The sequence below is a fragment of the Arvicola amphibius genome, chromosome 3 (genome assembly GCF_903992535.2).
Source record: "Arvicola amphibius chromosome 3, mArvAmp1.2, whole genome shotgun sequence".
Taxonomy (NCBI): domain Eukaryota; kingdom Metazoa; phylum Chordata; class Mammalia; order Rodentia; family Cricetidae; genus Arvicola; species Arvicola amphibius.
This window is the reverse complement of record NC_052049.1, coordinates 53,767,989-53,780,428: the sequence shown is the minus strand read 5'-3', so window position 1 is coordinate 53,780,428 and position 12,440 is coordinate 53,767,989. Positions and strand designations below refer to the sequence as shown.

Below are 12,440 nucleotides of genomic sequence, written 5' to 3'. Positions count from 1 at the left end.
GGCTGTGGGAGCCTTATTTCCTAAGCAGGGGAAACTGGATTGTTTATGTGTGTGCTTGCATATGTGCGCATGCACGCGCGCGCGCACACACACACACACACACACAGAGAGAGAGAGAGAGAGAGAGAGAGAGAGAGAGAGAGAGAGAGAGAGAGAGAGAGAGAGAGAAAGCTGAGCACTAGCACACATACATTAATTCTCTGATGTCTGCTTTGACTATAGAAGTAATATAACTAGCTGCTCCAATGTGCTACTCTGACTTGCTCGAGACTATGGGTTGTAGCCTGGAGTCCTAAGCCAAATGCACCCTTTTTCCATTACTTGCTTTTTTATCTTTTTAAAAAATATTTATTTATTTATTATGTATACAATATTCTGTCTGTGTGTATGCCTGCAGGCCAGAAGAGGGCACCAGACCCCATTAGAGATGGTTGTGAGCCACCATGTGGTTGCTGGGAATTGAACTCAGGACCTTTTTTTTTTTTTTTTTTTTTTTTTTTTTGGAAAATTTATTGCAATATCCCAAAAGCACATCACTTTTTCTTTTCAACATCTTGTTCTGCAGCTTCCTTTGCCCTCTTTGCTCGGATGCCAAAGAGCCGGGCATTGGCCCCGGCCATACGAAGGCTGGCAAAAGCCTTGAAGTTCTTCTCTTCTTCTGTAATGACTCTTGCTTTCTCCTTTTTATAAACATTCCGGATGGGCATCACAGGTCCTGTTAGCTGAGTGGCCAATTTAAGTTCTTCAGCCGAACTATCTCCCTTCTTTGGAGCGGAAGGCTTCCTGGGGAAAAGGATGAGCTTGGAGCGGTACTCCTTCAGGCGCTGCACGTTGGCCTGCAGGGACTCGGTGGACTTGTTTCGCCTCCTTGGGTCCACGGAGATGCCGATGGTGCGAGCCACTTTCTTATGGATACCAGCCACCCTGAGTTCCTCCAGGCTGAAGCCCCGGCCAGCTCGGACCTTGGTGTGGTAGCGCACTGTGGGGCACCTCACGATGGGTCTGATGGGCCCGGACGCGGGGCGCGGGGCAATGCGGCGCGCTTTCGCCTGCCGGGCCTTGCGTCTGCGGATCTTGCGTGCCGGCTGGTTGAACCAAGTGTCCACTCGCCGCTGCCAGTCCTTGTGGAAGTGGGGCTTCAAGATCATGCCATTCCGGCTGGGCGCCATGGCTGCCTCCCGTGCAGGGGAACGGCCGAGCGGGACTCAGGACCTTTGGAAGAGCAGGCAGTGCTCTTAACCCCTGAGCCATCTCTCTCCAGCCCCTGCTTTTTTATCTTATGCCACAGTAACAGGAAAGGAAGCTAGGACTCCTGCTTTACACTCTGCTTCAGGTATTATGCACTGTCTGTCACCTTGCTCCCCCGCTCCCATTGTGACATATTTCTTTGCACTTTACTTGTGTAAAGGGCTCCTGTGCAGAAATAGTTTTGCTTTAATATAGTCAAATTTGTCAGTCTTGAACCTTATGCAAAATACTCATATTTCTAATATATATATATATATATATATATATATATATATATATATCCCGAAATCTCCTTTATCACCTCTATGTCTTCTAGGGTTTTAGTAGCATTCTTTCCATGTTTTCAACTATCTAGAATTCATTTTTATTTGGATGACTATCCAGTTTTCCCAGAAGCTCTTTTTAAAATGGGCCCCATACCCTGCGACTTGAAATACCCACTGGTTCTAATTGCATAAATTTCTGGTCAAATCTGATGTACGAAAGGGCCTTCGGGTCTGTTTTGTTAACCCCATGGCTGCCCCTGTGACCACTCATTAGATTTTGACAATGTGTTTTATCATGTGAGAATGTTTGCTCCCTCGTCTCTCTTGTTTTCAAAGACACTTAGTGCTTTGTTTTTTTCATTCCCCGGTGATGCTGGGGTCTACCATAGAGACATGGCTCTCCAGCCTTGCTCAAGAATTCCCCCAGACCCATTCCTCCAAGTCAGATTCAGCCCTTGTCTGAACAGTTGGCAAACGTGGTAAGCAAAGATGTGAAGTCTGTTTCGTTCCCCTGTGTCAGCGTCTCCCCGCAGCCTCCTGGCTAACAGTGCTCTGACCCTCCTGGGCCAAGCATGGTGCTTAGAAGATCTCTCATCCAAGTTCTCAGCATACATTCTGAGCTTTGGTGTTTTCCTCCAACAAATGTCAAATAGCAAGGCTGTAATTTTCCCAAATTTAAGAGTATTTTCCCCTGGCTTCCTGGCTGACTCAGACTTGTGAAAATATTCTCAATTTCCACTTCACTTCCTCTGACATTGTGCAAGACAGTATGCGGCACAGGCTCAGATTATTAAACGTTTCTGACATTTTCACTTAACTTGCCAATTTCTCCTTCAATTCCTTCTCCATTTTATAAAGACAAATTAGAAAGCAGTTGCTCTGTAACCTTTGGCTTTGTTATTTCCTTTGCTTTGTGCTACCCAGTCCTATTTCCCCATCCATCACTCTTCTGTATTGATTTTGGAGGCTTATAGTGTTTGCCTTTGTGCTTTGCAAAGAAAGCCATTGATTTAAAAAAGATCTAGAAATGTTGGAAGTATTTGGACCCAATCTCAGTGTGGCTACTGTAGGCATGAGACCACAGCCTGCGATGGGTTTGCTGTCTCGGTCGGTAACTGTGAAAATAAAGACTGCTGACAGCTGTTGGCAAAGCCCGTCAGAGTTTCCATCTGTCTACCCATGGCAATAAGAGCCAGGGTGACCTGTCAAATGCCCCAGTGAACTACTGAGAGCATGTGTTGGGCTTCAACCCCAAATACTTGGATATGGAGTGGAGGAAGAGAAGTTTGAGAGAGAGCCGGCAGCCTAAATGCTTTCTACTGTGCTCTGGATGGGTGGAATTTCCCCGAGTGTCTGGAAGGACACCTGAATAACCCATGAAGAGGAAATGGCAGAATACGGACTATTCTAGATAACTCCTGAGTGACAAGGGTTAATGTGAACAGAGAAGACTATCTCACTATTTGCCTTTCTCCTATATAAACCATCTCTGGTTTGTGCCCAGTCAGTCTCCAAACCTACAAGGAATTAGGTGGCCAAAGGGCCAACAATGAAAAACACAGAAGTTGAATAAACAGATATTCAATTGTTGGAGCTTGAAGGACTGAAAATATGCAGAAAGGATAATCGGGAGGGGTGAGCTAGGCAGTTTCGGTCCCAGAGCTATGTCATGAAGAGGACCACGGGGATTCCTTTTCTAGGTATCTAAGATGCTCACTCAAGACTCACCTGGAATCTTCCATGTTAATAGGCTCAGCCAGGTGCTTCCCCTTCTAAGACCACACTCTCCGGCAGGTCGGCTTATAGAGGTGTAGGGAGGTGTATGGGGAGCCCTCAGAAACTTATGAGCTACAGCATGTAGGAGTTCCCAGTGAAGGAATATACTAAACTGAGAAATGTAACTGCTGGGGAGGTAGCCCACTTGGTAAAGTGGCTGCCGTGCAAGCACGAGAAACTAAGTTCAAATCCCCAGGCAAGATGACACGCATTTGCAACCCCCGTGCTAGGATCAGCAGGCAGAGGTAGGGGATTTCTAAGTCTGTGAGATCTAGGTTTACAGAGACCTTGTCTTAGAAAATCAGGTAGTGTGATCAAGGAAGAAACCTGATCTCTCTCTCTCTCTCTCTCTCTCTCTCTCTCTCTCTCTCTCTCTCTCTCTCTCTCCACACACACACACACACACACACACACACCTACATGCTAACACAAAAGGAATGTGTCTGCCCTTTGACTCCACAGTTATTAGATGAAAACCTAATAGAGAATTCATGTGGAAAATAGGGTTTTATTTTTGCTTGAGGTGTACAGCACCCCCTCCCATGACCCCCCAGAAAATGTCTGTGCATTCTAGAATTCTTATAAAGGAATCATTTAAATGGCAAGTAGAAAAGGGGCTCCCATATGTGATGAAGGTGTGTTTGACAAAGTGGGTGGCTGTGATAAATGGGTAGCTAGCTAGTGAGGTTCAGACTGATGAATTCACCTGCAGTCAGGCAAGACTGCCTGGGACAAGTCTTCCTTGGATGAGGGGAAAAAAACATCTCACGGACACTTACCCATTCCGTGCCAAGCTGAGTCATCCACGGTGCTTTCGGGAAAGGCTAGTTAGCTATGGCTAGCACCAGTCAGCATCTTAACATCTCCTTACATTTAATTTTTACCTCCTGTGCTGTTCTCACACTGCTGAGTCACTGTGTCCTGGCCTGGCCCGATGAACTCTTCTGATATGTCGTCCTGTCTCCTCTGGCTTCTCTGGACTGGGAGATGGGATTGAAGAGCATCCCCTCTGCCATGGCTGAATACACCAGGCAGCTGTGTCACACTCCCTTACAGTTTCCAGCTTACTCGCCCTGTTAGGGAGGGAACTCCTCCTGGTCACTCTTGGTAGAGTGCTTGGAATCCCATCTGTGGGATTTTATCTCATCTAATTCAAGTAAAAGAACACGGAAATGTGACATCCTGGGGATAATCTCAGGTCAGGGAAAAAAGCAAGCCTTCTTTAATGAAAGATAGCTATGAAAATCTTACTGAGAGTGGCTAAGCAGGCAACAGAATAGTTTTGACAACAACAATGTATTAATTACATGAAATAAAACTGAAAAACATTAGGCATGTATTGAACAAAAAAATCAATCCCAGAGTCTGTGCATATGTTTAATTATTTGAGAAAGATTAGATCCAATAAATGAACTAGATAGATAAATATCTTAGCAGTGTGGACTTAATGGTGTGTCTGTCATTGTTTCCTGTGTGACCCCTACAACAAATAATCACAAACCTGGGGGGGTTAAAACCAAAGGTGACTATTCTCTCTCAGTGCTGGAGGCCAGCAGGCTGAAACTAGTTTAACCGGATGAAAAGCCATGGTGGTGTGCTTCCTTTGGAGGCTTTGAGTATTTCTTGCCCTTTCTTGGCCTCCTCACTCTAGTCTCTCTGTGATCACCCCGTGGCTCTAGTGCCTCTGTGGTTACCCTGTGGCTCTAGTGTGTCTGTGATCTCCCCGTGGCTCTAGTGTGTCTGTGATCTCCCCGTGGCTCTAGTGTGTCTGTGATCTCCCCGTGGCTCTAGTGTGTCTGTGGTCTCCCCATGGCTCTAGTGTGTCTGTGGTAACCCCATGGCTCTAGTGTGTCTGTGGTCTCCCCGTGGCTCTAGTGTGTCTGTGGCCTCCCCGTGGCTCTAGTGTCTGTGGTCTCCCTGTCGCTCTAGTGTCTCTGTGGTCTCTCTGTCGCTCTAGTGTGACTGTGGTCTCCCTGCTCTAGTGTGACCCTTCTGACATGAGAGGTTTGTCTCTTCTGAAAATCCTTCCACCTTTTCTTGGGGACTCCCTCCCAGGCTGCCATGTTCATGGAACTTTCTGGCTCATTCATCATGCTTTACCTGGAGCAAGGGCTCCTAATACTCCTATAACAATTTGTTCTTCAATGAAGGAGTGAATTCTGCTTCTTCTCAGATTGTGACCTGCTGTAATTTTCCTCTGCATCTTGCATCTCAACTTCTGTCCAAACCTGCCAGGCTGCCTCTTATCACCAAGTCCAAGCACTAGGCAGTAATTTAAAGATATTTTTTTCTGTGAGAAGTATCACGCTGGAACTTGATGTGTTTCTTCTCTGTCTTTTATTATTAGATTTGGACCTTTTGAAACCACTCTGTTCCTCTCCCCTCTTCTCCTTTTCCTTCCCATCCCTCCCCTCTCCCTTTATTCCTCTCTTCCCTCTTTCTCTTCTCCTCACCTCTCCCCTCTCACACCTTCTCTCCTCTCCTGTTCTCTTTTCTTTTTTCTTTCCAATAACTGAATCCTATCCAAGATCAATTGCATTTCCTGAGCAGACTAAGAAATTCCAATTGATAAAACATTCAGTATAGGACATCCGGGTCAGGGCCTCTGGGGGCAGAGACAGAGAATTCGGAATCCCAGCTTCTGGGCAGAGGACGCTTATAGCCCCGAGTCCTCTAAGGGCATGGATCCTGGGACCAGAGCCATTTCAGGCTCTGACCACTCACCCCTCCCACCATTCTGCCTATAGAACTTCTTGCTTTGGAAACCAATGTCTATTGATATAGTTTTATTTCCCCCATGTGTATTTTCCTTCTTTCTGTAAGCTACATCTCTATGGCTGGGAACCACAGCCCTCCACCTGACACTTTGATCATGTACCTTGGAAATAAGAATGGAACTCCTTTCTAGTCCTGCTATTTATTAAACTTTACTTCTTTGATGGACTTACCAATTCCTCTTGACTTTCTAGCTAACATGAAATGGGAATTTAGTTCTCACCACTTCCCCAAATCCAAGAACTCTTTGAAAAAAATTAATTTGATGTTTATTTTTACAATTTCATATTAGGCTAGCCAAGAGGTATAATATGATTATATTTCCATTTTTTTAGCTTTCTGCTTTGTCTGCAGTTATTATTTGCCCTCCTGTTTTCTTAGCTTTGTCTGTACTCACCCCTGTGCTTTTCCAGACTCTGCCGCAGAACCATGTAATTTACCTTGGAACTGTTTCTCACAGGCCGCAGCCTACCAGATTATCTCCTCTGATTTGTGTTTTAAGCCAGGGAGTTGCCTTCTGGCTTCTCTTGGGGCTGAGCAGTCATTATTCCAGGGCTCCCCTTTCCTTCTTCCCTGTTATGTCCTGGGCAGTGGCATTCCTTGAGAAAGATTAAGGCTTAGGTAAGAATCTCAAGATTTATTTATCTATGAAATGCAAAGGGTAGAGTAGGGTTGGTCTGAGAAAGCTGAGCTCCCCCCTGTGTTGCAAACCTGCCAAAGAATCTGTTGAGTCAGTGGGGAATTTCAGGGCAAACCCTATCCCTTGAAGACCCCACGATGGGTAGAAAACTTGCTCAACTGTTGAAGAAGGGCCACTCTAAGAAACATGGAGGTCAACTGCAAAGGGGTGGCCAGCTCGAGGCAGGGGGTCAGATGATACAGCTTCAGTTGGCCAGTGAGCAGGAGCCTGAGCAGTGCCTTGTTTTCAGGCCGTCAACGGGTGTCAGTTTCTGAACTCTACGTCTTCCTTCTTAGTTGTAGGTGTTCGTTTTGATGAAGCACATTCTCAGTGCTTTCTCAGACACAACACTTACTATACTTTCTGAGGCTCTGAAACTGCCCTTACTCTAGCTCCCTCCTGCACAGTAGAGTCAGGAACAAGCCCCAGCTCCCTCAGACATGGTCTCATTGCTGCTGCTCTTGCCTTCTAGATTCTGACACTGCCATTGGTCAGTCTGAGGCCATGTTTCCCAGTCCTTAAATTCTCAATTTTCTTCTTTGCTGGCCCTTGTCCTTCTCCTTCTGGAAGCTTAAACGCTCAGTCTGGCGGACAATGCCATTATATAGTAAGAAACACGTCATCTGTCTGATAATTATCCTCACTTAAGATTTTACACTCTCTCATCTTTGAACTCATTCAGATGCAGAACTTTTTGATTGTGTAGCCAGATTTTTTTTGATTGCCAGCTCATAAATAATGACATGGAAACTTATTAAATGTGGAAATTTGGTCTTTAGCTTAGACTTGTCTCAACTAGCTCTTCTAATTTCAATTAACCCATATTCTTAAATCCGTGTTCTGTCACATGGGGTTACTTCTCTTCCATCTCTGTGTCTGTCTCGTGACTCCACCCTTTTTCTTCCCAGAGTCCTCTCTGCTCCCAGAAGTCCCACCTAACCTCTTTCTAGCTATTGCCCATTCAGTTTTTATTATATCAATCACAGCACTATGTTTTCACACAGTACAAATACCCCACAACATTTCCCCCTTTTTGCCTAAATAAAAATGTTGGGGAATATTTGTGCACTGTGTGAAGATATATTACAATGATTGATTCAATAAAAAGTTGAGTGGTTAATAGCTAGGCAGGAGATATAAAAGTGACTTCCAGGCAGAAAGAAAGGAAATAAGAAATGCATCAGACAGCACATGAAGGTAGTGAAACATACAAAATAAAGAAACCATGAGACAAAACATAGATTAATATAAATGAGTTAACTTAAATTATAAGAGTTAGTGGGACAAGTCAAACCTAAGGCCAGACTTTCATAATTAATAAGTCTGTGTCATTATTTGGGAGCTGGCTGGTGGGACAGAGAAAGACTCATTACAGGACTGGCTATCTGACAATTTTTTAAATTCCTCCTCTCTGATTGCTTACCTTTTTCACCAAATATGAGAAATATTTTATCTTTGTCTTTTTTATCTTTAATTTGAGCTGTAATAATTTATGTATTAAAGAATATTTTCTTTATGTTTTTTTTAAAGGTAGTGTCTTATTTAGCTCGGGTCAGCCTTAAACTAACTTAAACCAAGGATGACCATGAACTTATGGCCTTTCCAAATAGCAGAATAATAAGCCTGTGCCACCATGCCCAGCACAGGAATTTTATCTCATCTCTAATTATTCCTTTGTGTCATCCTGTTCCTGTTTGTTAGACCTGCTGCAGCTCTCGCTTCTGTGAGAACAGGAGAGGGTTGTGTTCCTCTTCTGAGATGTAGCTATTTTCTCTATGTTCTTTCAATTTTTCTCTGATATGATTTGTCTCCTCTCTCTCATGTTGGAGGTTTACTTCAGGTAGCTGGTGGTTTTTAATCTTCTGACAAGGTTTAAGAGTGAGATGTGGTATCCAGGTAGGGACTGTGAAGAGTAGATTCTGCTCCAAGGATATCAAGAGAGTCCTTGTATGTCATACTATGTATGTATGCCATAGTATGGTTTCTGCTACTATAACAAAAAGAGTGGGGACTTTATAAAATGAAGTGTACATCGCTTACACAGTTTTAGAATTCCAAAAACATGATCCTGGCATTGATTTCTGGTAAGGGCATCATGGTACATTGTATGTTGTTTACATGGCAAGAGCATATGAAGGGGTGACACACTGGAAAGGAGCAGTAGAGTAGGCCAAAGGTCACACTTTATAACATCTCATTCTCAAAGTAACTGCTCCAGCCCCTAGAGGTGTGATCCAGGAGGTGAGGGGGCAGGTCAGCTGGAGTGCTACACAACATGAGGACCAGAGTTTGCTTCCCAGCACCCGTGGAAGAAGCCATGTGTGGGGTCAATCGCTTGTGATCCCAGCGCTGGAGTGGCAGAGACAGGTGGGTCCCTGTGTGTGTGTGTGTGTGTGTGTGTGTGTATGTGTGTGTGTGTGTGTATGTGTGTGTGTGGTGTATGCTTGTGTTTATGTGGGGGGGTGTGCTTGTGTGAATGCGTGTGTTTTGCTCATATTTTCACTGGCTTTTCAGAGAGAGAAGTTATAAATGCATATATTTAATGGAGCACGTTTGATTGAATCCTTGGCACAAGCTTCTGATGGAAGCTTACAGAAAGACGATAGCAATTTCTTTTTGGCTTTATCCCAATCTGTGTGAATATGTTGGCACCCTTATGACATGCATAGGGAAAAATATCAGAATCCCATGTGCTCTGACAATGCTGTTTCTTTAATCGTTCTCAATGCACCAGAGCCTTCTTTATGCAAAGCTGTGTCTGTTAAGACCCGTTTGGTTATTTCCTTTGCATTTTGTATGCATTTTTCATAACTTTGGTTTGTGATTCGTATTCCAAGCTTTGCTATTAAGATAGAGTACCGTGAGTATTGTGTAATGTCATAGCTTCCCCACAGACAGCCAGGTCCTAAATGCACAGGTTTTTAAACTCAGGAGGTAAGTGCTAACTACCTAGAGAGAGAAAATGTTTTCTCTGAAAACAAAAGAGCAGTCTTTTGCAAGGATGCACCCCTGCCTCATCTGAGTATGGTGAGATGCTCAGGGAGAAAGAACCTTGAATGTCCATTCATCCATACATCACTCAGAGCTCCCACTACCCATCACTCCTCACAGAGGGTGAGCATTGTGTTTGCTCACCCTTGGGAAGAGGAGACAGCCTTCACTTTGTCCTGTCCTATAGTTTGTTTGACTCTCAGCTAAACACCTTACAGACATGGTGATCAATTCTCAGCCCTACCCCAGAAGCCCTGTACTCATTTTGCACCTGAGCATGCTCAGAGAGCATCATTTCTTGCCATAGACCTATGACTCCTGGAGTGTATTGCCAGCAGGTAGGTGGTATTTGCTCTGGGTATGACTCCCTCTTCTTTCTCTTTATTTTCCTTCTTGCCTATCCCATAATCCCGTTCTATAATTCCTCTCTCTACAATTCCCACCCACCAGGATTATTTCTGTCCTTTGGGAATGTGGAAGAAAAAACTTAAACATCTCTTCCACATGAGCGCTCTTCAGCTATTTCAAGATTTTCATCTGATGCTCATTCTAGCCTAGGCTAACACTCTTTTGGGGGAAAATGAATGTGGGTATCTGCTTCTGGTTTCTAAACTGCTTCCCGTTTAATGCTCCACCAACTTCCTAAAGGGTCATACACGAATCTTCGTCGCTAAGGCAGTAACCTGCTTTAGGGAATCTGCTGAAACTCCACCCCCCTACTCACTACTACCCGCTTCTTGACCATCACAAGCACAGACAATACATTCACTGAAGTGTTAATCGTATTCCTTTAGGAGGAAACCTAGCTTCATGTCAAGGCCACAGCAGTTGACCAGTAGATATGATTTTTCAGGGTTGCTGGTTTGGTTTGGTTTTGATAAGGTCTCACTGTGAAACCCAGGCTGGCTCTAGACCACTCAGTCCTCCTCTCCCTCCCTTGCTAGTGCTGGACCTACAGGTGTCACCACCATCTCCAGCTAAGGAGAAGGAATCTCAATAGACTTTGCTGTGTGTTGTTGAAGCAACTTCACCTCACAGACTGACTTCAATGAGTGCCAGATAAGTCTCACCAGAGAGCTGCTTCCTTAATTACAGGTAGCGCTGTTTTTCAGGACCATTGCTCCCATCTTTCCAAACATGATTCTTAGGGAAGTTTATGTGTAAACTATAAAGTCCTGAACCCCACAGAGGCCTGACCTACTAAGTTAGAATTCACCGGGAGGGAGGGAGGGAGGGAGGGACGGAGGGAGGGAGGGACGGAGGGAGGAAGGGACGGAGGGAGGAAGGGACGGAGGGAGGGAGTGAGGGAGGTCTTCCATGAGCCTAAGAGGGTCTCAGTGGCCCCTAAGTTTGGAAAGCACCACTTTGAGGAGTCCCTGACATGAAGTTTCAGTCTTTGACAGAAGTTATTTTTCAGGGTCTTCTTTTGCTTCCACATCTCACTATGAAGCTCAGGCTGGCCCTAGAACACTCGATCCTCCTCCCTCTGTGTCCCCAGTGCTGGGCTTATACAACCCCTACGCTCTCAGACCCCTCTCCACCCCTTCCTCTAGCTAAGGAAAGGGAAGAGAATTCAAGTAGACAATTACAGACAATTATGTTTATCTGTCAGTTTGACTGGGCCTTGGTGTCCAGATATGTACTCAAAGATGATTTGGGGGATTTCTGTGAGGGTGTTTTTGAATGAGACTAACACTTAGATTGGTGGGCCACCTAAGATGGGCAGCCCTTAACCATGCAGGGCCTTGTCCAGTCAGTTAGAAGCCTGAGAAGAGAAGAATAAACTCCTGGCCGCCCTTCGGTGTACCTGCTGGCCCAGATACACATCTTGCCCTTGCAAATGAGGTAAGAGAGCTAATCCAGCAAGGTTGGTTCTCAACCTGTAGGTCTCTGACTCCTTTTACAAGGGACACCTAAGACCATCAGAAAATACAGATATTTACATTACCATTTATAACAGGGCAAAATTACAGTTATGAAATAACAATGAAAATAATGTCATGGGTTGGAAGGCTTGCCACAACACGCAGAACTGTATGAAAGGGTCGCACTGTTAGGAAGGTGGAGAGCTGCTTTCTTTTTCCGGCATCTGGCTGCTGTTTGGAGATCTGGTTTGGAGCAGTTGTGGTCGTGGAGGCAGGTGGGTAGAGCATTTGAGAAGAGAAATGATGAGGGTAAATAGTTACCTCCTGAAGGGTAAGAGACACTGAAAGATAAATGCTGCTTTATGAATCAACAAAGGGACAGGGACAACCTTGCCCTAACTTCTTGATGTCAGTAGCCTTGAAGGAAACACTCCTGGGCAAGAGAGATGGCTCAGCCATCAAAGGCTAGGCTTTCAACCAAAAGTACAGAAAATACTTCAGATGAGCAGAAGGAGCAAAGACCCCTCTTCTCTCCCACCTTCCTCTCTCATCCCTCCCCTTCTCTTCCCTTTCCCTTCCTTCATATTTTGATAGGAACTGAACTTGGGGCCTTGATCATGCTGACTGGGCAGTCTATTACATTGGCATCAGCGGGACCTATTTCTAACATCCGACCTTTTTATAAGGTCAGGTTGAGATATAATTTACACGTGATAAATCTCCTTTTTGTCTTTGGTTTCTTGACACAGGCACTTACACTTGTGGCACAGGCTGCCTGCAAACTTGTGATAATGCTTCTCCTTCAGCCTCCTAAGGGGTTTGATTGTGGTCATGAGCCAC

General features: G+C 44.9%; 1 protein-coding gene across 1 annotated transcript; it reads right to left on the bottom strand.

The window, feature by feature from the left end:
* Nucleotides 1-533: 533 nt before the first annotated feature.
* LOC119810155 (60S ribosomal protein L13-like) lies at nt 534-1,196 on the bottom strand. The gene has a single exon (XM_038323495.1). It carries the CDS (start codon nt 1,167-1,169, stop codon nt 534-536), a length of 636 nt encoding a protein of 211 aa, XP_038179423.1. The 5' UTR covers nt 1,170-1,196.
* Nucleotides 1,197-12,440: the final 11,244 nt, after the last annotated feature.

Bases quoted from the DNA above. Each gene is read 5' to 3' on its own strand.
- LOC119810155 (XM_038323495.1), bottom strand. From the start codon at position 1,169: ATGGCGCCCAGCCGGAATGGCATGATCTTGAAGCCCCACTTCCACAAG.